We start from the raw sequence: 27,549 nt of genomic DNA on the forward strand, positions 1-27,549 counted from the left end.
CTGCATTTTAGCACTATCCCCTTTGGCTTGGCTGCAGATGGAGAATAGATGCGAGCGGCATGGGTGGAAACTGGAAGACTATGAGGTCGTAGAGATAAGGAGGCAATTGATGGGGTGGGGTGGGTAGTGAGCAATGGTGGTCAGCGGGGATGGAGCGGAGGGCACGCTGCCGGTTACTGAGGCTACGATGCACAGCAGCAGGGCAGCAGGTGGGGAGTGAAGGGGAGGAAGGAGGCTCCAGTTTGTAGTAATGGGAGGGCGCGGGGACCACTGACAGTGAAACCTCGCGGGAGGAGCGGGTCAGCCCCGCATCGCCTCGCGCTGCGGTTCCGGTTCCGGTTCCGGTTCGCGTCTGCACCTGCGGCGAGGGCGGAGGCGAGGGCGAGGGCCTGCGGCCATGGCGTACTCTACCGTGCAGAGGTTGGCCCTGGCCTCGGGCCTTGTCCTGGCTGTGTCACTGCTGCTGCCCAAGGCCTTCCTGTCCCGTGGGAAGCGACAGGAGCCGCCCCCGGCGCCCGAAGGTAAGCGCAGGCCAGCTCCCCCTGAGCCGCCTGGCATCCCCGCTAAGAGGAGGGGGAACGCTGCTCGCGGGAGGGGTGACTCCGGGATTCTCCGGTCCCCAGTTAGATATCCGCAAATCTGGAGAAGGGCGGGACGGCATTTGGTAAGCGCCACGCCCCGCTGTTCCCTTAGCATCCACGGGCATCAGCCCAGCCCCCCCAGCTCCCGCAGCCCCCCGCTGACTGACGGTCAGGGGCCCGGCATACGTGCACACAGGCCTGGGCACTCTCTGGGGGGCTTACACACACCCGTTCGTCGCAGCCTCCTCCACTCACTGGCTGAACTCAGTTCGTTCAGGTGCTTCCAGTCAGGAGGGCTCCCACTTGGGTTCCCTCTTTACGGTTTCCGTGTGCTTTCTGTCGTGCTTTTGTATGAAATGAAGCCAGTGGTATTGTTAACCTTAATTCGTGTAGTTTCAATTTGATGTTGTTGGGTGCTCATTGCTTCAGGCTCTTTTTGTGCCCTGTGTAATATCCAAGCAGACCTTGGAGATATTGTGGGTTTGGTTCCAGATCACCCTAAAAAAGCGAGTATGGCAATATAGCGAGTTGTAATCTTTTGTTGGTGGAGGATCTTGCCTTCAGTTTGTTTAAAAAACAAAAAAGCAACACTAGTGAAAGCACAGTAAAGCAAAGCACAATCAAACGAGGTATGCCTGTATCTTGAAGATTTTAATAATCCAAGTATCATATATTGAGATGAACAGATCACTACAGTAATCTTATTTAAGAACTTATTTGTTAATCCTTTGTTAGTGGCATGACATATACATATATATATATACACACACACACACATATATATACATATATGTGTGTGTGTGTGTGTGTGTGTGTGTGTGTATATATATAGTGTTTAAAAATCTACCCCGTTGGTTGGATTCTGGGGCCTGCCCGTCATGAATGAGTGTAGAGGTGGATGCCAAAGGTTGGGAGAGGGAACTAGAACAATTATCTATATGTAGGTCATGAAGTTCTACTCCAATTATCTCCTATAAATTATCTCTAACATCCTTGAGACATGGTTTTATAGTCTCCAAACACTTCCCTAATGTTCAGCCTGTTGATTATTGGACAGCTCCTTTTAAACTGAAATCCACTTTGGTTTGTGCACACCGGCTGTAGCTCCACCCTCTTGCACATAATAGATTATAAACACTCTAGATGCAGAGAACTAAACTTTAGGGCTGGAGGCCCGGTTGAATCCAGAATTCTGTTGATAGAATTTGCTTGATAATCTTTATGCTTGTAAAATAGTCTACCTGGAAGAGACTTCTAAAAATATCTTCATATGTTTGTTCTTATTTTTTTTCTTATTACAAAACCCAATGGTTTTACTCACTTGTCTAATCATATTGTCTGTCTTGAAGAAAAATAAATTCATGATGATCTTGAGCAGTAAAGATTGTTCTCAAACAATGTTTTACTGAATTGTATTCCCATTATGCTGAATTATCTTGAATAAGTTCTATTGATTGTGAGACACCCTTCTGAATGTTGTATTTTCGTGAGAGTAGAAGTCAGACATGGCTCTTTTCCTTAAGAACTCAAGTGCTGGTATTCAGTGTTCTCATCTTAGAATCTTTGCATGTTCTGTTCTCTTTATTCCTGAAGTGTTCTCCCTTCAATTTCCTTGTCATTCAAGTTTTAGCTCAAGTGTAACCTCAGAGAGACTTTCCTTAAGGACCTTAACTGAAATAACTCTCTTTCCACTTCCTATTCCATCTTGTTGTTTTACTTTCTTTATTACATGGATGGCTATATGATATGAAATTTTCTTTGTGTAGTCATTTTTTTGGTTTCTATCTTCTAGAATAGAATGTAAGTTCCACGGGGGCAGGGACTTTGTCTTGTTTTACCACCTGGCTGAAATAGCAGCCATTAAATACTTTTCAATGAATAATTTAAGATTATGAAGATACTATATTATGAATTTTCTTTTTGCATTAGTTATTGAAGTAGTATAATAAAAACAAAAAGTTATCTTGAATGATATATTCTGGTAACAGAAATTTGCTAACTAAAATCCCTGCCTTTGGTACAATAACATTTTAAAAACAGTGACTCCTAGTCATTTTTGGGTTATATACCCCTTTGAGAATATGATGAAAGTTATGGATTTTCTCCTTAGAAAAATGCACATACTTTACATATATATATATACATATATATATATATACATTCAGAATTTAAGTATCAATTCAGAGAATTCACAGAACCCAGAAACCCCTGCTTTGAAGAAATGGGACAGCCCCAATTATTTGAAAATTCTTAAAATTTGTTTCATTGTAGCTTCTTATTTCTGCCCTTTGGAGTATGTGAAACAAGCACAGTCCTTTTTCCACATGACAACCATTAAGATTGTCTTTTCATAACTATTTATGATGTACCCTTTCAAATAGAATGCTCACAGTGACAGATATTGTGGATTCTAAGAAAAAATGAGCCAAATCTCTGCTGAGGAAGAGATTAGTAGAGGAAAACAAACAAGTAAGTGCAAAAAACTGTCAGTTGCAGGCACTCAAGTCCTTTCTGGGAATGGTGGAGACACGTGGTTAAAACTGTCAATTTTATTGGGGGCAAAAAAGGTGTCAGAGGAGGAGAGTATGTGCTTTTTTCCCTGAGAGTTAATTCACATACCATACAATTCACCCATTTAAAGCATACAATTCAGTAGTTTTTAATATATTCAGAATTGTTTAATATATTCAAAATATATTCAGAATCAATTTTAGACATTTCATCATCCCCCACAAAAAACCCATACTCTTTAGCCATCACCCTCCAACATCCTTCCCACCCCTTCAGCCCTAGGCAACCCCTAATCTACTTTCTCTATTGTTATTTCTATTTTGGACATTTCATATAAATGGAATAATACAACATGTGATCTTTTGTGACTGTCTTCTTTCACTTAGCAGTGTTTTCATGATTTATCCATGTTGTAGCATGTATCAGTACTTCATTACTTCCTCTCTTCACCCAGGATTGAAGCATTTTAATATTCTTTAGGTGACGTATAAGAAGTACTTCATTACTTTTTATGGCCAAATAATATTCCATTGTGTGGACATACCACATTTTATTTATCTGCTCATCAGTTAATGGCTATTTGGGTTGTTCATATTTTGATTATTATGAATTATGCTGCTATTAACCTTTGTGTAGACATGTTTTCATTTCTCTTGGGTATATACATTTGGAAAATGTGAGCATTTTAAGTGTGGCTAGAACTAATAGTGGAATTTCAGGGTCATACGATTGATTGCTCGATGTTTAACCTTTCAAGGAACTGCTAGACTATTTTCCAAAGCAGCTGCACCATTTTACATTCCCACCAGCAGTGTATGAGGGTTCCGGTTTCTCTGCATCTTGCCTATATTTGTTATTGTTTGCCTTTTTGAGTATAGTCATCCTAGTGGGTGTGAAGTATTATCTCATTGTGGTTTTATTTGCGTTTCCTTGATGACTAATAACATTGAGCATCTTTATATGTGTTTATTATTGGCTATTTGTATATCTTTGGAGAAATGTCTACACAGATCTTTTGCCCATTTTTAAATTGGCTTACTTTTTATTGTTGAGTTTTAAGAGTTCTTTATATATTTTAGATACAATCCATTATAGATACAAATCAGGTATATGATTTGCAAATATTTTCTCCCATTCAGTGGTTGTCTTCACTTTCTTGATGGTGTCCTTTTAATTAGAAACTTTTATTTTGATGAAGTCCAGTTTATCTGTTTTTTTCTTTTGTTGCTTCTGCTTTTGTTATATCTAAAAAATCATTGCCAAATCCAAGGTCATAAAGATTTATGCCTATGTTTTCAAGTTTTATAGTATTTGCTCTTACAGTTAAGTCATTAATCTACTTTGAGTAAATTTTTATATATAGTGTTATGTCCAGTTTCAGTTGGATATGTAGTTGTCCCAACGCCATTTGTTGAAAAGACTGTTCTTTTTACATTGAATTGTTTTGATAACCTTGTTGAAATTCAGTTGACCATAAATGTGAGAGTTTATTTCTGGACTCTCAAATCTGTTCCATTGATATATGTGCATATATATTATATATATGCATGCCAGTACCACAGTCTTGATTACTATAGTAAGTTTTGAGGTCATGAAGTGTGAATCCTCCTACTTTGTTCTTTTTCAAGATTGATTTCTGAGTCCTATGACCTAACATTTCCATATAAATTTTAGAATTAGCTTGCTAATTTCTGAAAGAAAAAAAGGCCATCTGGGATTTTAATATTGTGTTGAAGATAGATTGTGTTGAATCTGTAGATCAATTTGGGGAATATTGCAATCTTAACCCTATTAGGTCTTTCAATCTATGAACATAGGACTTCTTTTAATTTAGGTCTTTAATTGTTTTCAAAGAAGTTTGTAGTTTTCAGTGTACAAGTCTTCTTTTGTTAAATATATCTCCAAGTATTTTATTATTTTTGATGTTATAATTTGAATTATTAATTTTATTTTCATGTTGCTTATTACTAGTGTATAGAAATGCAGTTAATTTTGGTGTATTACTATTGTATCCTGCATCCTTGCTGAATTGTTTATTAACTCTAACACATGATCATGTCATCTGCAAATAGAGACAGTTTTGCTTCTTTCTTTCCAGTCTGCGTGCCTTTTGTTTTTCTTGCCTGTCTGGGCTAGAACCTCTAGGACAATGTTGAATATAAAAGCAGTGAGAGTGAACATTCTTGTCTTTCTCCTGATCTAAAAAAGAAAGCTTTCGTACCATTAAGTATGACGTTAGCTGCGGGTTTTTTGTAGATGCCCTTTATCAGGTTGAGGAAGTTCCCTTCTATTCCTAGTTTGTTGAGTGTTTTTAGTAAGAAGGGATGTTGAATTACGTCAAGTGTTTTTTCTGTGTCTATTGAGATGTTCATGGGGTTTTTGTCCTTCATCCTACTGATATAGTTTATAATGTAATTGATTTTTGGATATTAAACTAACCTTGCATTCCTTGGCTAAATTGAGGCAGTAACTTAAAGCACCTTTTTCAGCCAGATTAAGGAGGTCATCCCAAGCAAAGGGAACACAGAGGGGGAAAACAAACAAACAAACAAACAAACAAAAACAAATCAGAGCCTTAAAATAGCTTTAGAGTTGTAAGAGGTGAGACCAAAGAAATTGGCAGGGGCCAAACTGAAGATTTGTTTCTGCCATACTTAAGGAATTTGGATTTTATTTTAAAGGTAGAGGAGGCCATTGTAAGTTTGTAAATAGAAGAGGGACATTCACTCTGGTTTTAGAAAAGACACCCTGACAGCAGTATAGAGGCTGCATGGTGAGGATTTCTTCAGGGAGAAGACTGGTACAGTGACCCAGCCGAGCCATCATGAGCATCATTAAGCCAGTGTCTCATCAGTTAGGACACTCATGACAAGTGACAGAAAATTCAACTTGAAGTGTCTTAATATAGAAAGAGAATTTATTGTCTTGTATAAAGGAAACTGGCCTCTAGTGTTGCTTGATCCAGAGATTCACAATCTCATCAAAGCTGCAGCTCTGATATTTGTCCTTTTCTCTCCTGAGCTCCTTCTCAAGTTGGCTCTATCCTCTGCTCTCTCAGGAGAGCAGCAATGGGTGCAAAGATCCAGACATCACCTTCTCAACATTCCATTGTCCGGAGAAAGAGTGTCTTTTCTGTTAAACTCTTCCCTTACTCCCACCTCACTCTTACCGCCCCCCATTCTTTCCCAATAGTTCCCAGCTAATATCCACCCATATTAATGGCTTGAATTAAGTTACTTGCAGTGCTGTTGGTAGAAAGAATATGCTGATTGCCCTGAAGTTGAGAGTGATTCCCAAAGGGAGATAGGGATACCGGAGGAAGAGGAGTAAATGGAGCAGGGGAGATTGTCGACATTGGGTAGGAGAACAATTTTAAGAGACATTTTAAAATAGAAGTGGAAGATAAGGGAGAGGGAGGCGTCTTGGATTATTCTCAGGTCATTGGTTTAGATGAACACATATATGGTGATGCTCTTCAAAACAGGATGGAGGAAAAGTATATTTAAGGGGAAAACGGTGAGTTGAGGAATTTGAAGACTAGTATCATGTCCCATTCTTCAGTCTTTTTTCCTGCGTTGCCATCTCTAGCTCTCTCATGCATTCCCCATCTGACGTATCTGACGTAGTGGGGAGTATCTCAATGCACCCCTCTTGGAAGTCAAATAACAGCAAGCATAAGCTACTTCACTCATGGAAGAGTAGCCTGTTGACTGTCCCCACACTCCTCCTTAAAATTCTCTACTTAATGCAGCCTGGGGATAGCTTTGGGGTTTTGGCATTTTACTTGCTGACCTCATTGTATATTAGAATCCTAAGCTTTTCTTTAAAAAAATAGGTTTTGTCTGTCTTATACTGTTTACTTGATATTTTGGAACCAAACATAGCACTTTATAGTCTCTCTTACTGCATTTTATCTGTTTAAATGTGGTCTAGAATTCTAGCCATTTGAAATTTTTGCATTCAGCGCGTTTATTTACCATCTCTCTCAGCTATATGCCATCTTTGATTTAAAAAACAAAACAAAACACAGACACACAAACTTTTGTTAAGGGCGTTTTCAAACTTAAGCAAAAGTGGAGAAAGTAGTAAAATGAATCCATTATCACCCTGCTTCAACAGCCATCATCTTTCGTCGTGGGTACCTCCACTTACTCCCCCTCCCACCACACACACACTTGATTATTTTGAAGCAAATCCCAGACATTGGATCATTTTATCCTTAAATACTTTAGTATGCATCTCTAAAAAATAAGAATTCTTCTTAAAACATAGCCACAATACCATTATCACATGTAAAAAAATCCTTATTGTCATTTATATCCAGTCGGTGTTCAAATTTCTCTCACTGCCTCATGATTTTTTTCCCCACAATTTCACCCTTATGATCAGCATGTCTTCTTGATAGATCATTCAAATTATTTTTTAAAATGTATCAGTCATTTGAAACTGCTCTTAGGATTGTACCAGTCAATTCACTAAAACGTTTTCTGTAAAGTCATTCAACCAGTCGGCCATTTGATTACTTTACTCCATCTTATTCTGTCTTAGAATGTGGTCTGCCTGCTTCCTCCCTTTTCTCTTCAGTCTGTTCTCAACACAGCAGCCGTGTTGATCCTGACAGACCTAAGTTTCTCCTCTCCACAAAACCCTTCAGTGCTTTCCTGGCTCACTCAGATGAAAAGACAAGTCTGTACTGACCTAAAAGGCCCCACTTAATGCTCTTCCCCGTTTCCTTGTACTTTTCCTGCCTCCTTACTTTGCTTTGGCCATACTGGCCTCTCCTGGCTGTCCCTGGAGCATTCCAGGGATAACTCCCATCGCAGGGCCTTCGCATTTGCTGTTCTCTCTGCCTGAAATGCTCTTTTTGAATATCCACGTGCCTTTCCTTCATCTTAAGGTCTTCACTCGAATGATATCTCCTGAGCTTTCTCTGGCCACTCAGCTAAAAGCTTAACTTGCCCCCAACATGGTTGATCCCCTTTGCTTGCTTTATTTTTTTCTCCTTAGTATTGATCATTATCTTGCTTATTGTCTCTTTTCACACTTATAAATGAGGTTCCACAAAGGCAGGGATTTTTGTCGTTTACTGCTCTATCTCCAGTTTTAGAGTAAGCCTGCACATAATAGACAACAAATATTAATGAATGAAAGAATGAGTAAATTGAGTGATTTAATGAATGCTGGCTCCCGGGACTATGGCTTCCTCTAGTAGCATTTGTAAGCTATTACCTTATTGTGTTCTTTATTGTTACATAAATTATTGTGCATAGATGTGATGGACTGTTATGAATCCAGTGAATTATATTCATAAAGAGTTTTAAATGGTATGGGAGAATTATATGCTATGCGTGAAAAATAAAGATGTACTCACTATATATTTGGAAAAAAATAGGCCAACATTTTAACAGTGGTTTATCTGGATAGAGTATGGGTGGTTGTTATTCTTTACACTTTTCTGTATTTTCTCAATTTTCCATAGGTATGTATTTCTTTTATAATAAGGAAAAAAATAATGTTCCTTCCCACATTCACTCCATCAAAAAAAAAAGGCGGCGGGGGCATCCTGTTTAGAATCTAGCCTAATTGCTACAACTTACTCACTTTCCTGTAGTTGAGAAGTCCACCATCCACCTTCTACTTTTTGCATACTGGAGCAATAGTTATCTACTACCTCCATTCTTTCAAGATTTCTCTTTTTATCAACATAGTTTCTTAAAATTGTCTTTTAAGACACAATTTTTTTGCAAATGTTCCCAATCTTCTTGGTAGAAGTTACTAGTGAATAGACTTGAATTTTTGTCCTCTTCACCCTTCTGGGACTTTTATTTTATTTTTTTCCTTAGGATTGTTAATTATCTTACATTTAACCCAAAATGCATTCCCTTTGATAGAGAATGTGGAAGCAAAATCGAGGTTGAAAAGTTCTGCTAGCATAACATTTTGTCATCAGGCAAATTGCTTCTTTTGCTACCCTTTTTGTAAATCCTAATTTATTTTGGACCTTGGCCTCTTTGTATGGTTCTTCCAAGTCTTGCCACTCTTTCGTGCTGATTGCTTATGTCTTTCTGTTCATCTTTTTCTCTGTTCTTTTAGAAGAGTTCCCTATACATCTACTTTTTCCCCTCTGCCTTTCCTACCTGCTTGAGAATTTTTGAAATACCCAAACAAATGCATTTTAAGAGTTTTCCTCTTAGACATGAACTCATGCCTTGGAACTATGTTTTCAAAACTTCTTAATTCTGTCTCCTTAGAGCCTGTGCCACACAAAGTACCTTCTTTATTCTCACAAATACTAAGTTGACATGGACTCTTTCTCCTGTAGTTCTCCTTTCATTCCACCAACCAATGTATTCTTGGCCAGAGTAGCAGTTCCCCTACTTTTATCTTATGTGGAACCTGAAAGTGTCAGCACACCAGGTCAGGAGCTTGTCAGTCGTTCTAGTGTTAGCTGACTGAGACCTGGGATAGGTGCCGGGGTAGCTGAAGCCCTCCCAGATGACAGTACGCTTCTTCTGGGCTAGAACTGGCTTCGGGGGAAGGGGTGAGGAGTGGGGTTCAACGCACCACCTCCACTTGGCTAGGCCAGTGAGGCTCCCACAGTAATGTCATTTCTGGCATCTCCTGCTGAGCCTGCTGGCCTGTGTTTTCCAGTGAGTGTCTCCCTTTGAATGCCTATAAATAGGGTTCCTTCCCAGTCCCTTCCCGGTAGCCCTGTTCCTCTGAAATAGCTCAGACTCTTTTGTCACCATGTTCTCCTCAAGGGAGTCATGCCCGCTGAGTCTTGAGCTCTCTGAGATAAAATACAAACACACACATCTGTGTATATACACACGCACATATATATATATATGTATATATATATATATATACATATATATATATATAAATACACGTATACGAGTATAACACACACATATGTAATTCTTTATCTTAAATTAGCTCTTTATATGTTGGTATGTAAGTGCCAAGGACAAATGTGTTGAATTGGTCCCTTAACTTTTTCTGCTCTCCTAATAAAACATGAGATATTTGCCCTGAAAGTGTCCAAAGAAGAGAAGGGACAATTTGAGAGCCTGTGAATGCATGGAAATCAGGCGCTTTTTCAAGTTCAGAAACTTAGAGGTGAGGGAGTGTGATATGTGGGTAGTACCTTGATCAGTTACCTGGACTGCCATTTTCTATTCTCAAAACTGTGAAATTGAAAACACTCAGGACAGTGAAGTACAAAACGATTTTTAGCCTTAACAGTGACGGAGCTGAATCTTGAGATTCCATTAAAGGCCAACAGGCACAGTGTTAGTCATGCAGTCAGTTCAGCCAAGTGTGTGGCGTGCGAGAGCCAGAGCGCGCCCTGGGTCTGGCCTGTTACCTATTTCTGTTTCCCAGTCCGTTCCCATAGAGGCTGTGCGACACAAATGTAACTCTTGAATAAAACCGGATATAAGTGCAATTAAAGAGGTTCGAGGAGTGTGTTCTAAGTACATGGGGTGACATGAGAAAATGCTTTGGGGTGAGGGCAATATTTGGCCTTGGCCTTGAAAGATAGGCTGGATTTAGATATGTGGAGTTGGAGAGAAAAGCAAAACCCCTGGAGTACGAAGGCTTAGAGGCAAGAAATCACAGGGCGGGGATGGCCAGTTAGCTCAGCTGGTTAGAGCGCGGTGCTAATAACACCAAGGTTGTTTGTTCTGTCCCTGCATGGGCCTCTGTGAGCTACATCCTCCTTTAAAAACAAAAGTCACAGGGTAGGCTCAAAGCATGGTGAGAAGTCTAGTTAGGCTGAATCAAGAGAATGTAATGGGAAAGAAGTGTGAAGAGGTACTTTTGGACTAGATTATGGAATTCAGTTACTTAGGAATTATGTAGGGAGGGAAATCAGAATTTGTTAAAGACCTACTGTGTATGCTGGGTGCTTTGTATGTGTTATCTTATTTGTTATCTTCCTGGGAATATACCTAAAGAGCAGAATTGCTGGGTCATATGGAAACTTTGTTTACTCTTTTGAGGAACCCCCAAACTGTTTTTCAAAGTGGCTGCACTATTTTACATTCCCACCCTCAGAATATGAGAGTTCCATTTTCTCCACATCCTCACCAACACTTTTTATTATGTATTTTTGATTATGGCATCCTAGTGGATGTAAATTGGTATCTCATTGTGGATTTAATTTGCATTTCTTTGATGGCTGGTGGTGGTGGACATTTTTTCATGTGTTTATTGGTCATTTATATACTTGGGAGAAATCTCTGTTGAGCCTCTGACCATTTTTAATTGGGTGGTTTTGTTGTCGAGTGGTGAGAGTTCTTTGTATTTTTTGGATATTAGATACTTATCAGATATATGATTTGCAAATATTTTCTCCCATTCAGTGGGTTGTCTTCACTTTCTTGATGGTGTCCTTTGCAGGCACAAAAGTTTTAAAATTTGAAGTTCGATTCACCTGTTTTTTTTCTTTGGTTGCTTATGCTTTTGGTGTCATATCTAGGAAACCATTGCCTAATCTAAAGTCATGAAGGTTTATGTCTGTGTTTTCCTCTAAGAGTTTTATAGTTTTAGCTCTTACATTTAGGTCTTTAATCCAGTTTGAGTTTTTAAATTTAATATGAGGTGTACTTCATCCTTTTGATGTGGATATCTAGTTGTTCCCATACCATTTGTTGAAAGACTGAGTGACTTTTAAAGCTCCTTCTGACTCTGGAGATTCTATCATATAATGCTTTGTAGTACACTTGTTTCAGTTATTGTCTAAACAGGTAGGCATTCAGGGTTTCATGTGATGGCCACCCTTTTCTCAAGAATACATTGTGTCTAGGGGTGGCCCGTTAGCTCAGTTGGTTAGAGCATGGTGCTGGTGACACCAAGGTTGTTGGTTCGATCCCCGCCTGGGCCACTGTGAGCTGCACCCTCCTTGTGTCTAAAAACAGGGATTGCCATTGGTCTTTTCCTCCAGATTTCTCTGTTGCTTTCAAGTATGTCTTCCTTTGACTTTTATGATACTGGTTTGTTTCTGGTCCTCTTTGACCAACTCAGTTTTCTTCCTTTTTTTGCACATAAGTATTCATATCCCTCCAGCCTTTTTGGTATGGGAGCCATTCACTCACCTAATTTTAATTAGCTTTGTCATGTACATAGCTTGGAGTCTCTTCTTAAGCCAAGCTATAGTCTAATAACAATTTCTTCTGAATGTGCCACCAACACCTGGAATTTAACATGTAAAAATGTGCACTCCGTCTTTCCCTCATCATGAGCCCTCCCAGTTTCCTCATTGTCCTCTGCTAGTATCTTAAACTCCTGACCTTGGAGTTTTCTGTCCCCCTTTCTGACGCCCTCTCCCATTAGCTCTGTATTCTGGTCAGTATTAAATGCTGCTGATCATTGTGTGAGTGTAAGAGCCCTTGGACCTCCTTACAGCTTTCCTCCTTACAGCTTTCCTCCTTACAGCTACAGCCAGAGCCTCCGGTCCTTGTATCTCAACTGAATTGCTGCTTTCTTGTTAATTTTCTAAACCCTAATTTCTCTCCATTTAGGCAGGCCCTGTGCTCAACTACTAGATTAACCCCCTCAAACCCTTTTCTCATTAAGTCATTTCCCTGATCCTAGATCCACAGTATCAAATTTATACACCACAAGTTAGCATTGAAGTATCCCACCTCTACTTCCCTCCCTTATCTCTTATTACTTCCCTAAATGGAGCCAAACTAATTTGGTAATTAGCCTTATTTATTCTTTGTTTGTTCTCCTCTCTTCCTCATTGCACACACTTTTCTTTCCTCCTGGTGTGCCTTTGCTTCTCTGCTATTCTGAGTCTCATTACCTCATTTGACTCCTCTCCTCTTTTTTTTCCTTTTTGCATTCTTTAAATACTTAGTTTGTCTAGTAATAAGGTCCATGCTACCCTACCTTTTTTAAAAAATAGCTTATTTTTAAAAAATGATCTATTAAATAGATTGGAACATGATCTTTTAGGAATACCCTGCCCTTTTTGTTGTTTGTTTTGAATATGCTACTTTGTAAAAGCACCATTCCATGTGGGAACTATTGTTTCTATTTCATTTATGGCTTTCCTCCTTTCATACTTATAGCAGGGTCCTGAACACAATAACTGTCCAATAAATCTTCCTGGCTGACAGATCTATAAAAGTGTTGGGGGGAGATGTGTAATGTTTCGCATCATCATCATTTTTTAATTTTAGAAATGCAAAATAATGCTTTTTGTGCCATTACCAGGTTTTAATTTTTTTGTTTTATGCCAAGTTTTGAAGACAGCGTTCTCAGTACAATAAAATGAAGTTCAACGTATTACTACAAATGTTAGATCTAGTTTATTGAACACTGGCCACCCAATATATCTGCTTTCTTTCGAGGGAAAGTTTAGCTGCTTGGATGCTGGCTAGGTGTTTTTTTTGAAGGTGCATTACAACTTTAAAACCAGTACTCACCATTGATTATGTTAAGATCCACAGCAGCACGGTCACCGGTGCCCAGAATAAAGAGTGGTGATCTGGTCTTCTTCTGTCTGAAGCTGTATGAGGACTTCCGTTGATGACCTTCTCTTAAAAAGAAGCGTTTCTTCCCGTAATTTCCATGTCACCCAAAGTCAGCATCCGGAACAAAGGGAGTGGTGCTTGACTGAGAGGATCGAAGGCCGCAGGCGCTCCCGGGTCAGTGGCCCGGGTCAGTGGCAAGCTGTGTCACCTGCTCGTCCCCTGCCCTCCTTCTTACCTCAGGAGCAGTCTTGGCTTAAAGACAGTCCTTAATTCATAGCCTCTTGTTAAAGTCATCAGTACAAGCTTCCTTTTTTGTGTTGGTCTTTACTTTTTAACCCTTTGTCTTCAATCCACATGCCCATTCCCTTCCTCATTCACACGCACCCACTCTAATGTGTTTGTTTTATGACCTTATACCTCTACATATTTGCTTAAAATATATATGTAGCATAATTATGGGGGTCTTCCGCTTGCATGATGGTATTTGCTTATTTTTTACTCAATGCTCAATGTTCTTTTTAAGATGTACTCATGTTGCTGTAGGTACATCTAAACTGTGATTTCTAAAAGCTCTATAGAATTGCTTGTTTGTATCTACTCCAGACTGATTTTGCATTCATCCAGTTATGGAAAGCAAAGTTTCTTCAAGCCCCCTGACATTTCGTCATCGCAGCAGACACTCTCATTGGTCTATAAAGTCTATAATTCAATTTGGGTACAGACAGCCTTATTTGAGAATTTCTTTGGAATTTATTCACCTGAGCGGATCACTGGACCACAAGGCCTAGACGCACTTAGTGTCGCTAAGTGCAGACACACAACTTAGCAGAATGGCTGTATCCGTTCATACTCACCCGCAGTGCATGCGGGTTCTCGCCTCCCACGTCTTCCCAGTTACGGAAAGCAATCTTTGCTGTTATCCACCATTCTCATGTTTCCCCTTCCGAGAGGTTTAAGTGCTATATCATTGTTTTAATTTATATTTTACTCATTGGTTTTACTTTGGATTTGATCCATCTCTTTATGTACTTTTTACAAAAATCTTTTACGCTTTTCTTTCTTGGAGTTCCCTACTCATATCTTTTGACCATGTTTCTATTGGGTTTCCTGTGATGTTCATGTCAATTGTAGGAATTTTTTGTCGGTTCTAGGTATTTAATCCCTTGTCAATTTTAGATGTTACAAAGCTGTTTCTTGTCTGTCATCTGTCTTAACTGTGTTCATGGTATTCTTTATTGAACAGAAATCTGTAATTTTGATGAAGTCAAATCCAACAGGTTTTCACTGTATATTTTGTATTTGTAAAATCTGATTTGTGAAGCCTTTCTCTCGATAGTGTTTTCTGCTCTATAAGTTTATCTCCCTGTGGTTTTTCCACACAAGCCTGTTTACATGGCCTTTTGAAGAGATGTTTTCCCTTTCTTTCTCACCTCTGGCTCTCAGTAGGCTTGGCAGTTGGTGTTAATGTTTGGCTGCTTCTGATGGAGGGAAAAAATGCAAGAAAACCCATGCACTTTCCTTTCTCTAAGTCCTGCCCTTCACTCACAGGGATGGCCCCTGTGACCCTGTTTGTACTATGTAAATCCTGTCTGCTCAGCTACAGCTGAGTAGAAAGGGATGCATACCTACGCAAGCTGAGTATGTAAAATCTTCCTCCAAGGAATTTGAAATTATGACCAGTCTCTGCTGACCTCTTGAAGGACATGCAAAGGAGGAGTTTGGGGATGACCATCTTCTCCCATTTTGCAAAGAAACTAAAGAAATGGTCTGCAGAGAAAGGAGAATGAAGAAGATACGCACAGAGAAACAGAAAAAAGCCTTATGGCTCCATAGAGAGGGAGAAAGATGAGGTAGAATGTGAGAGTAGCTGTCCTGGATTCTGATGGCTTTCCAGTTTCCAGCTCTGTTCTCCACTGAGACCCGATTGCATTTCCTTGTCTGTATTAGTTAGGGGTGGCTACCTGCTATAACAGACTCCAAAGTATATAATGGCCCTAACACAATAGAAGTTTATTTCTCCTCACATAAACACATCCAGATGGTTCTGAGTTGGTGGGGTGGCAGCAGTAGAGGGCTCTGTGCCATACAGTTATTCAGGAACCCAGGTTGCTGGAGGCTCTGCCATTTTTATCACTTGACATTCAGGGTCTTCCTAGGTGTCAGCATCCAGCCTGCAGACAGGAAATGAACATGGAGTTTAATACATGGGAAGTTTTATAGGCCAGGCCTTGAACTAGCATATTGCCCCCACATTCCTTTAGTTGGAACTCAGTCACATGGCCACATTTAACTGGATGGGAAGCTGGAAAATGTGGTCTAGCTGTGGACCCAAAAGGAAGAGAAAAAATGGGTTTGGTGAACAGCTAGAAATTGCCACATCATGTTATCTGTGTGATACCTCTGTATTCTTATAATCAAGTTCCTGTTTTTTCTTAAACTTCTTTGACTTGACTTTGTTATTTTGTACATCAATGCAGGAGGTGTTTTCGTAATAGTCATGTTTAAAAGAGTAGAAGAAATAAACTCGGATTAATTTATTTTCTCAGGCAAGTTGGGTCGATTTCCACCTATGATGCATCATCACCAGGCGCCCTCAGATGGACAGACCCCTGGGGCTCGTTTCCAGAGGTCTCACCTTGCAGAGGCCTTTGCAAAGGCCAAAGGATCAGGCGGAGGCACTGGAGGAGGAGGAAGTAGTGGGCGCGGCCTGATGGGGCAGATTATTCCAATCTATGGTTTGGGGATTTTTTTGTATATACTGTACATTCTATTTAAGGTAAGTGGAATCATCTTGATCATGTTACATGAACGACAATCTGCTAGCATTGTCATGCAAGTCATTTTCAGTATTTAAACCCTTTACAGTCCGTAACCCTCTTTTAAATCTATCATCTCTTTAAACCTTGCCTCTTCTTCATAAGGTGTATAGCATAGCTGTTACCTCAGTTTTACAGAAGAGAAAGTCGTCACTTGGAGCTTAAATGATTTGCCCCAGAATTTCACAACTTAAACTGCAGAGCCAGGACTTGACCCTGGACCTTCTAGTTCCTAATCCAGTGAGCGATAAAGTTCAAAGCCCTTCCCCCCCCCCTTTTTTCTGATTAGGCATCTTCGCAAACTGAAAAGGCTGTTCCAAGAAGAGCCGTATTGTTAGGATGGGCACATGATTCCCAGGTGGCCACTGTGAGGCCAGATAATGACTGGAATCAACATCACTTTGCCCTTCCTTTCCCTGCAGGAGTATGAGGTGCCGTTTTTAACATCGTGTCCAGTCATTCTCCTGAAACAGAATTGCCACGTCCTAAGCCTAATATTTCCTACCTCCAGGGAGACGTGATTTGGGTCTTTTACAAGCAGACTCCTAATTAAGTTCCACCTTCAGGCAGGCTTTGCCAGGCCATGGGCCTCAGCCTGTGCAGTGGAGGCAGGAACTTCACTTTGCCCTTCTAACTAGAGTGGGCAAGTTCTTCTCGTCCAGGAATTCTGCGGGCAGCCCGAGCTGAGTCTTCGATGAGCATGGGCAAGGCAGACTGAGCGCGGGCAAGGCAGATGACCTATAGAGAGATTTTTTTTTCCTTGTGCCTTGATAATTTTTTACCTAGAAACCTTCTGTTGGCTTTTTTTTTTTTTTGAGATGTTTCTCTAATGTTGCTATTTGATTGGATTTCTGACTTAATTTTTGTCTCCCAACCTTTTTTTCTTCTTTTTATTTATTTTTTTCATTTAATATGAGGGATTCCGTGACTTTGAGGTTCTGAGCTGCTGTTGATGTGCTGTACCTCCTTCAATTCTCAGCTTTCAAAGGGAAAACCTGCAGAGGATCGGAAATGCTCTACCACTACCCCTGGAAACACCCACAGGAAAATTAGTAAGTGCCCTTTTCCGTTTAGTCACAAGTTTTATTGTGTCAGACAGCTATAACACAGCCAGAGGGACGATCTGTGTTCTTAAAAGCATTTCTCAAAACTTGCCCCAAGTTAATCTGATGGCATTTTAACCTTAGCTCTGGGAGTTCTGAAAAGTGTCTATATTGATGTTGGGCTTTTAAGGGAAAAATAGTTTAAAAAAGTGCAAAACCGCTGGTTTACTTTTTTATATGTTAGCAAATTAACATTTCACATTTGGAATGGGTTACTTCTCATTTTCGACTGCAGAATATTGGTAGCTAATATCTTTATTTCATAGGGAGGAAAAGTGAAGCAGAAAGATGGAGTCATTGCCAAAATCAGTTATCAGATCTAGGGACAGAGTTTAACACTTCTGGCTCTTGAAACATGATCATCAAATATTTACTAACCAACTAGAATATTCTGTGTTCTCTGGGGAAATGAAATGTATACGGCATGGCTCTTCCCTCTAAGAATTTATAGTCTAAGATGGATGTCAGGAAAAATAACTTGTGAAAAGTGTACTACCTAGAAAGAAGGGACTTGACAAAAGCCTTATGGGAAATCACTTCTAGCTGGGTGTCTGTGAAGGTGGCCTGGTCAGATAGATGGGATGGACTGAGTGAGACACAGCCTGACATAGGGCAGCTGTGGGAAAGAAGGCCTGAAGAGGAGGTAGGTTAAGCCATGTTGCTGAAGGCCTTGGAGGCCAAACTGCTTTATCCTGTGGGTAATGAAGCCTCATCAGAGGCTTCTTTAAAAAAGCAGCAAAATGAAGTGAGGCTGGACCACAGGAGCATCTGCCCTTGGCCTTAATTGCTTTTTGGTTTATTCCGGATTCTCTGTGGAAAGAGGCATTCCAGTCCCATTCTGCATCCTTTATGGAAATCCTATTCAGGGAATTCTTTGAGAAAGCTGCTGTGTTCTTAGTGGAGATAGTGCCTAACAGTATGGTAAATGCATCAGTAAAATAATTTTTAAAAGATTTGTGGACTCTCTAAAGAGTAGCAAATTCTGTCTCCTGTCACATAATGCATTTAAAACAGAAAGCAGTAAATAAAATGAATTCCTAAGAGCAGCTGTTTTATCATGTAGTAGCAGTTATATCCGCGTCTTCTCCTTCAATTCTGAATCATGCAGAAAATAAAAATAACTGAAACATTTATGTGGCACAGTCCCCTAGACACGTTGCAGATGTTAGCTGCGTGAATACGAATTTATTCCAGAAGTAGTAAAAGGCCTTTGAAATATCACATTTACAAGGATCCTTTAAATATACCTGGGTAGAATGGTAGCTGGGCATGAAACAGAAAAACGAAATCACCAACATAATGAACCACATTTTATTTTCCTACTGCTTTAAAGTTCATTTCATGTTCGGATTTAGGGATTTATTTTTTCTGTTCTCCTTTTAAGGTCTTAATGTTAGTTTCAGTAGATAGATGTGCTCTGTACTGACCCTTGTTGAGGAGACTACTTCTGGGAGGCAGGTTACATCACATCACTCCACATGACTTGGGCAGAAAACCTTGGGCAGGGAGGTGTCAGCCCTAGTTCAAAACTTCCTCTATTGAAAAAACATAACATTTAAACTATTACCTTCCAGATATGTTTTCAGCCTTAGGTGTAGGTGAAATATTGCTCATTTCAGGGTCTTAACTCCTTTTCTAAAGTACCTTACAGGTTTGGTACTTTACCCCCGAGCATCATTTGGATTAGAATAGCCAAGTCTGAAAGTAACTTTAGTGTCCATCAAAGATGAATGAATAAAGAAGATGTGGTACATATATACAGTGGAATATTACTCAGCCATAAAAAAGAATGCAATCTTGCCACTTGCGACAGCATAGATGGACCTAGAGGGTATTACTCGTATACTAAGTGAAATAAGTCAGACAGAGAAAGACAAATACTGTATGATTTCACTTCTATGTGGAATCTAAAAAGTAAACCAACAAAACAGAACAAAGCAGAAACAGTTTCATAGACACAGAACAAACTGGTGGTTGTCAGAGGGGAAGGGCAAAATAGATGAAGGTAAATAAGAGGTACAGATTTCCAGTTATAAAATAAATAAGTCACAGGGATGTGATGTACAACATAAGGAATATAGTTAACAATATCATAATCTTGTACAGAATGTTACTAAACAAAACGTGGTAATCACTTCGTTAGGTGTATTAATATTGAATAACTATGTTGTATATCTGAAATGAATATAACATTGATTATTAATTGTATTTGGGTATGTTTATCTTCTTCATTTCTTCTTGGGTGACTGTGTAGAGGTACACTTTCGTTCCTAGGTATTTTCTTAGCTGGTCCTGCTATATTTCTGTGTATAAGAGAGTGATTTGTTCATCACTCACTAAACGTGTATCCTTTAGATCTCGGTGCCCAGACCACAGTCCCCCTTTGTATCCTCATTGGATTAGTGAGAGAGACGCAGGCTCTTCTCTGAGTCTTGGGACTAGGCTGGATTACTGTAGAGCGTCACAGCCAGCCATGTTTCAGAGAAGAGCTTAGGGAGTTGTGTATGATGGTTCTTAGATTGATGCTTGTTTTTCAGCCAATTTTGAGCTTATTCAATTGCAAGAAAAACTGAAGGAGACAGAGGAAGCCATGGAAAAATTAATCAACAGAGTGGGGCCTAATGGTGAAAGGTAGGTTTTCAGGACTCAGACTATGTCCCATTTAGAGAATCAATTCAAAAATTTGCTTTTCTTTGATTTCTGGGCCACTTACTTTCATTTTTATATAGCTGTCACCTTATTTGTCATTTGCATGTTGTTTCTCACGTAACATTTCCATTTTTATGCTATCAAGCAATCTCAGTTTTCAAGAGCATATGCTCAGTGTTATGCACAGTATTGTGAGTAAATTTGTGAGCAAATCCTTCAGAATAAAATAACTAGCTTTTAAAAATACATATTTTTTAAATTTCCTGGCTCTCTAAAAAAGACATAATTTTAAGTAAAACCAGATTATTAAATATTGTGCTTTCTATTTGAGACAAAATGAGAGAATAGAGCAAGTATGATCAGATTAGGCATTTGTTTTTTGTGTTGACTATGCCAGAACAGAATTAGACGTGCGAAGTTGGTGTCAAGAGCCAACCTAGCCCCTTAGGATGCCCTACAGGGAAGACTCATGCCTCTTGGTACAGGGCTGGCCATGGATCTCAAAAGGTAACTTCAGGAGGTTGATGGAAGTGGGCAACAACTAAAACAACATGGATGTAGGAAGGCCAGGAAGGAAAAATCAGAATGTGAGATCAAAAACAAAGAGGGATTCCGTTAAGCAAGGCCTTCTGACAAGAATGGAGGAAGAACGGAGGCGAGGGGCAAAAATCTCCTGCAGGGGAATATGTTGAGAGGTTCTTCTTGGTAGTACTTGTGCCCCATGCCCCTTTCTCTGCTCTCTGGCCCCAGCCTTGTCCATCTTTGCCTGGATAGGAGAAGAATGAACATCGTCAAATTGCGGCCTCTTGTCTTGGCTTTCCCTACAATGTCTACAGTGCTGCTGAAAAGACATTTGAGGATGAACCTTGTCTATTTGGGCCCAGGAGCCTTGACCTTCTTTTGATCCAGAAAGCAGAGTGACTATCTGGAATGTTCCCCAAAGTGGTATAGATATGTGTGCTTATCAATACATGAGTATATCTGTGTGAGTGTATAATAATATTTGATATTTATTGAGCACTTACTGCGGAAAATGCTTTTTATATGTTATCTAATGTGTGAGAATTTGTGTAAGTGTGACTAAACCAGTTTGTGCAGCTATACTTTTCTGCCCTTACTCTGTACTACTCACAGTCTGGGTGAGGAACTGCCAGACTTTTATTGACCCTCATGCCTCAAAAAAATATTTGGCCTTGATCTCTTTGAAGCCCCAGGCCACACTTGAGGGTCGTGAAAGCCATAGATGAATGAATACCTGTGGGCAGGGCCTTCCACCTGGGAGACCCAATCCTGGGCCTTGGAATAAGAAAGCACATGAGGATATTTTCCCACTATTACTCACTCCGATTCAGACTCCTTTAGCTCAAATCAAAGAACCCCACCATCCAACACACGTACACCATCTGTCCATTGCCCACGCCAGGAACACAGTACTGTGACCTCTAACTACTGTCTGTCCTCTTTGTGCCAGGGTTACTTCTCCTTGTGTTATGTGCAAAGGCAGAGGAGTTGTCCCAACCTGTAGCTGGAGTTGTGCCATCTCATTGTTTGTGGGGCCACAGGTCCTAGCTCAAAACGTTTCTTCCTCATAGGAAGCTGCAGTGTGGACTCTTTCCAGCTTGCTGCATGGCGACGGTTGTGTAAAACATTTTCCACAGTCCCTCTCAAGAACTGGGGAGCAGTTCCTTTTCCCCTGAAGAGAGCACAGCTTGTGGTTCTCTTTCCCATACCTCTCATTTTCCAGACATAAAGATGTGACTTTCTGTCTGACGCTCCTTAATGCAACACTTTTTATCCTGACGGATGGGCCCTATGGGACTTCAACCCTGAAAGCTGCCAGGGCTAGGTAGTGCCATGTTTTTACATTGTTTCCTTTTTATACTTATATCCTTTACCCTCGGTTTTTGTGGCATTTGTTCTACAAGTCTGTGCTTTTGTGATTATTGGAAGAGCCCAAAATACCCAAGTATTTTTTCTGTCAGATCAAACTTTGATCACGGCTCCATGCTTCTGGGATCAAGGAGAGCATTTAAGACAAAGAAGATGTGTTCATGTATAGCCATCTAAGTCCTTTTATATAATATGTACTTTATAACTGCAAGATTTTGCTTAAAATTTCAGAAATACTCAGTTTCTGAAATTTCATATTAATGCATTTGTAAGAGTAAAAATAGCAAATGATTTTTAATGTTACCCAATAAAACTGTTCAGATAGCTTTCACCTGTGGGCAATATATATCTGAACATGTGTTTAAATTATGAAGCTTCTTGAAAGGTTAATAATGTGCCATGTTATATCTGATATTAAGCACAATCCAGCCCAAGGACACAAAGATTAAGGGAAGGATCTAGGAATCGGAATGGAAGTGTCCTCATTTATGTCCTGATGATCAGCAAAATTTCATTCCTAGAGCAGCGTGTCCATTGTAGTTATTCTCCTCCTAGAGGCGTGGCGTGGCCTGAGGGGAGAAGAGAGAGTGCAGCCTTTGGCAGCAGACAGACCTGGTCGCATGTTGAGTGTGTGTGTGGGACTGTCGATGTCTAACATCCATTTCTGGGATGTGAACTCTTTGAGGACAGGCTTAGACAGTTTTGTTCACTGTGTTCACATAGTAGGTACTAAATAAACACTTACAGTTGAAAAAGAATAGATATTCACTTTTGATACAAGCATTTGCCCATGTAGCATCATGGTGGAAGAGTAAATCATGGCCGTTACTATTGAGATTCTTCTCTTCACATTCTGACCTCTCTATTCAGGGTCCTACTGCACGTGTCTCATAGATCCTCATCCTTAGCCCCATCAAATACAAAATGTCTCTTGAATGAATGAATGTCCAAAGTGGAATTCATCATCTACTCCCAGCTGAACCTACTCTGCCTTTATTGTCCCTCATCTCAGCAGTTGGCTCCACCATCTACTGTTGCCCAAGGCAGAAATTAGACATCATTAGGTTTATCTTTTCCTTCACTTCCTGTAGCTCATCAGTCACCATGTCTTGTCATTTCTTCTTAATTAATAAGTCTGTCTCCCTGCAAAGGACTCTCAGCTCTCCTAGGAAGGGATTATTCCCAGAGTCTAGCACAGGCCCGTAGCAGGCTCTAAAAAGAGTATTAATTGAAATAGAAGAAAGAGTGAGTGAGTGAATGAATGCTTTTACTTTTGATGGAGGTCAGAACTGTCTCACGTGGTTTCTTTTTCTCTAATTTTGCCTCCTTTCAATTCACTTTCTGCTTTTCAAACAGATGGATTATATTTTTTGTTTTAACCCTTCAGCAAGTCCCTGTTGCTCTTGATAAAGTGCAGGATCTTCAGCATGGCTTACATGGCCCTGGGTGACGTGGCCCTGCGCCCTACTATTGCTTTGTGTTTCTCCATCACTCGCCCTGTGGTCCAGCCACACTTACTACTGGTTGTTCCTCTAAAATACCTACACACTTTTGCTCGTAGGACTTCACATATACTATTCTCCTTTGTTTGGGTGTCCCCACGCACCCCAATTCTCACACACTTATTTTAACTTTTGCTTTTCTCATAGGTCTGAACTTAGACATTTTCTCTGAGAGCCCTTCCCTCAGCCCAAAACTTGTGCTCCCACGCTACCTAGGTTTGCTGGATATTACAAGCATTATATTACTTTCTCATCTTCTGTTAACTTTTCTGTCTTCCTTAACGTCCTGTAACCTTCATGAAGACAGGGACTTTTCATTGTTCAACTTGTATTCCTAGTGCTGGCATATTGACAGTGTCAGTATATGTTGAAAGAATGAATGAGGTAGCTCTGAAGAAAGTACTTTAAAGCAGGATTTTTTAGCAATAATAATATCTTCCTTGGTACTTGTTTTGATTTGCCCTGTGCAGTCCTATGTGGTTGTCAATGGAGGTGTTATTTTTCTATAAGGAGTTGCGTCTCAGAGAAAGTGTATACTCTAGGAATGTGTGTTGGTTTTCTATGTCTGATGTAATGATTTACCACACACTTAATGGCTTAAAACAGCCATTTATTATCTTACAGTTCTGTATGTTAGAAGTCCTCTGCTGGGCTAAAACAAGGTGTTGGCAGGATTGCATGCCCTTCTGGAGGCTCTGGTGGAGAATCTGTTTCCTTCCCTTTTTCAGATTTTAGAAGCTGCCCACATTCCTTGGCTCGTGGACCCTTTCCTCCATGTTCAAAGCCAGCGATAGTGAGTTAAAACCATCTCACATCATATCACTCTAACCTCTTCCCCCTTAAGGACTTTTGTAATTACATTGTGCCCTCCCAGATAATCCAGGATAATCTATTTTAAGTCTGTCTGATTAACAACCTTAATTCTATCTGCAACCTTAAATCTCCTGTCACATAGGGTAACATAATTATAAATTCCAGGGATTAGGATGTGGACATCTTTGGGGGGTGGGGACTATTAATCTGCCTACCACAGAAGGTCTTATGGAAAAGGGGAAACCTGAATAAATCTTACAGGGTAGAGGGTTTCCTCAGGAAGAATTTGGGGAAAGAATGTTTCAGAGGGAAAGGCAGCACAAGCAGCACCAAGGTGAGCGGGTCAAGGCGTGTTTTTGGAACAGCAAGTAGTCCTAGGCAGCTACAGTGTTGTAGGCCAGTGGTAGGGTAAATGATAGAGGTAGGTAAAGGGAGGAAAAAAACAGAAAAATAAATGGGCCAGACCGGAAAGCCCTGAATGGCAGGCTGAGAGGGTTGGAATTCGTTGTCTGTATAGTGGGTGCCACCAAAGGCTTTTGAGAAGTGTCATGGTCTGCTGTGCTTTAGAAAAATAACTCTTACAGTGATATGTAGAGTGGCTACATGCTAGAAGTTTATTGAAAAACTTCTAGCAAAAGGTAACAAATATGCCAGTGAGAGTGGAAAAGAAGTGCTAAATTTAGGGGACTTCGTGGAGGAAAGAAAACCCAGCCTGTTATCCTTGGTTGCAAGCAGCCAATCTGGGTAGCAAATATTTGGAAGGGATGGCAGAGTTTATTGGAAGAGTGCGGGATGGCTCACAATACCGAAGGAATAGCTAAAGATTCAGGTTTCAGCACGAGTGGGAACTAGAGCAGCTCTAGGGATTTCGGGATGGGAATAAATGGACAGTCTCTTCAGGGACTGCCGCCAGGAAGAGTTAATATGAAAAGTTTTCAGATCAGGCTTTGCTGGATTCAGGATCCAGTTTTAGAACAGTGCACTCGGCCCAACTTGGGTCTTGTATATACGTGTATATCACTGAACCGATCAGCCAGCCAAGGTGGTGAACTGTGATGATTGGCCACGGGTCCCATGGCCACCCTGGAAAGAGAGGTGGGATGGATAGCTTCACCCTAACCTTCGTACTGTGAGTGGAAGAGGGGTTGGTTCCCTAAAGGAGAAAACTAACTAGATAAGAACAATGAAGAGGAAAAAAGAGATAAAGATGAGTTGGAGATTTACAGGCCAAACTGGAAAGAAAATTATGTCATCAACCAAGATAAAGACACAAAAAAGAAGAGAAAGATGATAAGGCTTGGAATAGGGATCATGAATTCACCTTTGAATATGATTGAGGTGCCCACAGAGCATCCATGTCTGACGTACAGCAGCAATAGGAAATGGGTAATAGAAATAGCAATAGAAATAGGGTATCGAGGTCAGAATGAGGTCATTTGGTGGGCTTAGGAGGTAAGGGCCACGGGGAAAGACGAGATCACCCAGCCCTTGAGGCACGTTGGACTGTGTGGCAGTAGCCTTCAGTCTTCTGCTTATCTGAATTCTGTTCTCACCGTGAATGGTGTGGTTAGACACTGTTTCATTCTCTCTGTGCTTAACTCTTGGATTCGGAACTTGATGATTTGTCTGGATTTGTAGCATTCAAAAATCTGGTGAGGTTATCTCCCAACTTCTTTTATTTTTCTAGCTTCTTGCAATGTGCCATACCCAACCTGTCCTAGCCTGCCTGCTCATGCAGCTGCTCACGATTCTGGGCCCAGCTAGGATCTAGTTTTGAAGGGTGAATTTAAGGTTAATTTCAGTGTAGTGGCAAGGCCTCCAAGTGGAAATGCGCAGGCGATAACTGGAATAATGAGACTGGCTTTGTGTGAAAAGTCCAAAGAGCAGAGGTAGAGTTTGGGCATCATCTTTGTAGAGGTGATTGGTTTGCTTTGTGATACTGCGTCAACTTCCTGAGGATGTGACTGTAAGAATGGAGAAATAAGAGTCCTAGGATTGAGCCTTCAGGAAGACCTTGTTTCAGGAGGTGGGAGGAGGAAAGGGAGCCGTGATCAGAGATGAGAGGAATGGTTAAAGAAGAGGGAGGAATGCAAATGTCTCAATAGCTAAGGAGGAGGACGTTTCAAGGAGAGGATGATCCACAGTCCAGAGTAGTCATGAAGAATGTGAGGAAAAGACTTTTGAACTTGAGAGTAAAGTGGTCATATATGATTTTCACAAGTTTTGGTAAAATGATGGAAAGGAAGCCTGATTTCAGGGAGGTGGGAGAAAATCGATGGTGAGGAAATGGGGACGAATCAAACCAACACATATTTATTGAGCACTTACAATGTTCATAGCACTCTGCCGATACAGTCATGATATGTTTATCACTGCGCTCCAGGAGTATCAAACCGAGTTGAGACCATACGGAATCTATGAAAATGTTCATTGCGATAAATTCAGGAGATATCATAGGCTGGGCTGTGATTGGTTGCCTAACGCATGATATGGACAGTATGAGTACACTTGTTCAGAGATAAAAGAGGATGCTTTGGTGTGGAATTCTCTGAGAAAGTTTCTCTTGTCTGTTTCTGCTTCTCCTAGCCATCCTTCTTTTTAATTGAGGTTCTGATTTTCTATAAGTTAAGAAATAGAGAATCCAGACTGTTTCATTCAGTACAAATCAGAGAACACTGAGTAGGCAGGAGAAATAACGTGGGCAGTGCGAGGGCAAGAGCTTTGTGATAAGTACATAGGCTCTTTTAGCTAGGGGTGACCTAGCTGCCCCAGGAGCCCCCCACAAAGTGGGTTGTAAGAATTAGGGGTTACGTAGAGCAGATGAGCAGTTACAGCAAGTCAGGACTCTTGTACTAATGGGAAGAATAGAGCTATCAGAGGCCCAGGAAATGTAAGATTTTACCTAAATGTGGAACAGACAGCCTTCTTCAGTTCGTGGCTTTGAGGCCGCTTAGTGTGGAAGTAGTGGAGCTCGTGGTGCTTGTGTTTTCTTCCCACTGAGGACTGTGGAAATGGTGCACCTGTACTTTCCTCATTTCCCATCTTAATGTTATAGGGAGAAACACTGTTTTCGTTTTCCCTGTTGGTCATTCAGGCTCAAGTTTGTTTGGCTAAGCATAAAAAGGAACTCAGGCTAAGGACTGGCTAATGAGAAAAATAGATGGCACTTCCTTGGGAGGCTGATCCAGAATGTATCA

The 27,549-nt window shown here is 40.5% G+C and overlaps 1 protein-coding gene and 1 non-coding gene across 10 annotated transcripts in view; both read left to right on the top strand.

The window, feature by feature from the left end:
* The first annotated feature begins 374 nt into the window (after positions 1 to 374).
* RIC3 (RIC3 acetylcholine receptor chaperone) overlaps positions 375 to 27,549 on the top strand; it is a 40,737-nt gene continuing 13,562 nt past the window's right edge. For 3 of the 9 annotated variants that reach the window (XM_033119284.1, XM_033119286.1, XM_033119285.1), the window contains exons 1-4: positions 375 to 521; positions 16,126 to 16,355; positions 17,375 to 17,447; positions 20,036 to 20,129. In XM_033119284.1, the coding sequence (XP_032975175.1) occupies positions 398 to 521; positions 16,126 to 16,355; positions 17,375 to 17,447; positions 20,036 to 20,129 (521 nt within the window). In that variant the 5' untranslated portion in view covers positions 375 to 397. Of the gene's footprint in view, positions 522 to 13,547; positions 13,754 to 16,125; positions 16,356 to 16,755; positions 17,448 to 20,035; positions 20,130 to 21,017; positions 21,133 to 27,549 lie in introns of those variants that run through there. The other 6 variants (XM_033119288.1, XM_033119287.1, XM_033119290.1 and 3 more) reach the window with 6 other exon arrangements.
* On the top strand, positions 11,909 to 11,982 carry TRNAT-GGU (transfer RNA threonine (anticodon GGU)). Its single transcript has one exon. It is a non-coding gene; the product is annotated as a tRNA-Thr (tRNA).

This window comes from Rhinolophus ferrumequinum, chromosome 11 (assembly GCF_004115265.2).
Source record: "Rhinolophus ferrumequinum isolate MPI-CBG mRhiFer1 chromosome 11, mRhiFer1_v1.p, whole genome shotgun sequence".
In the NCBI taxonomy this organism is placed as follows: Eukaryota; Metazoa; Chordata; class Mammalia; order Chiroptera; family Rhinolophidae; genus Rhinolophus; species Rhinolophus ferrumequinum.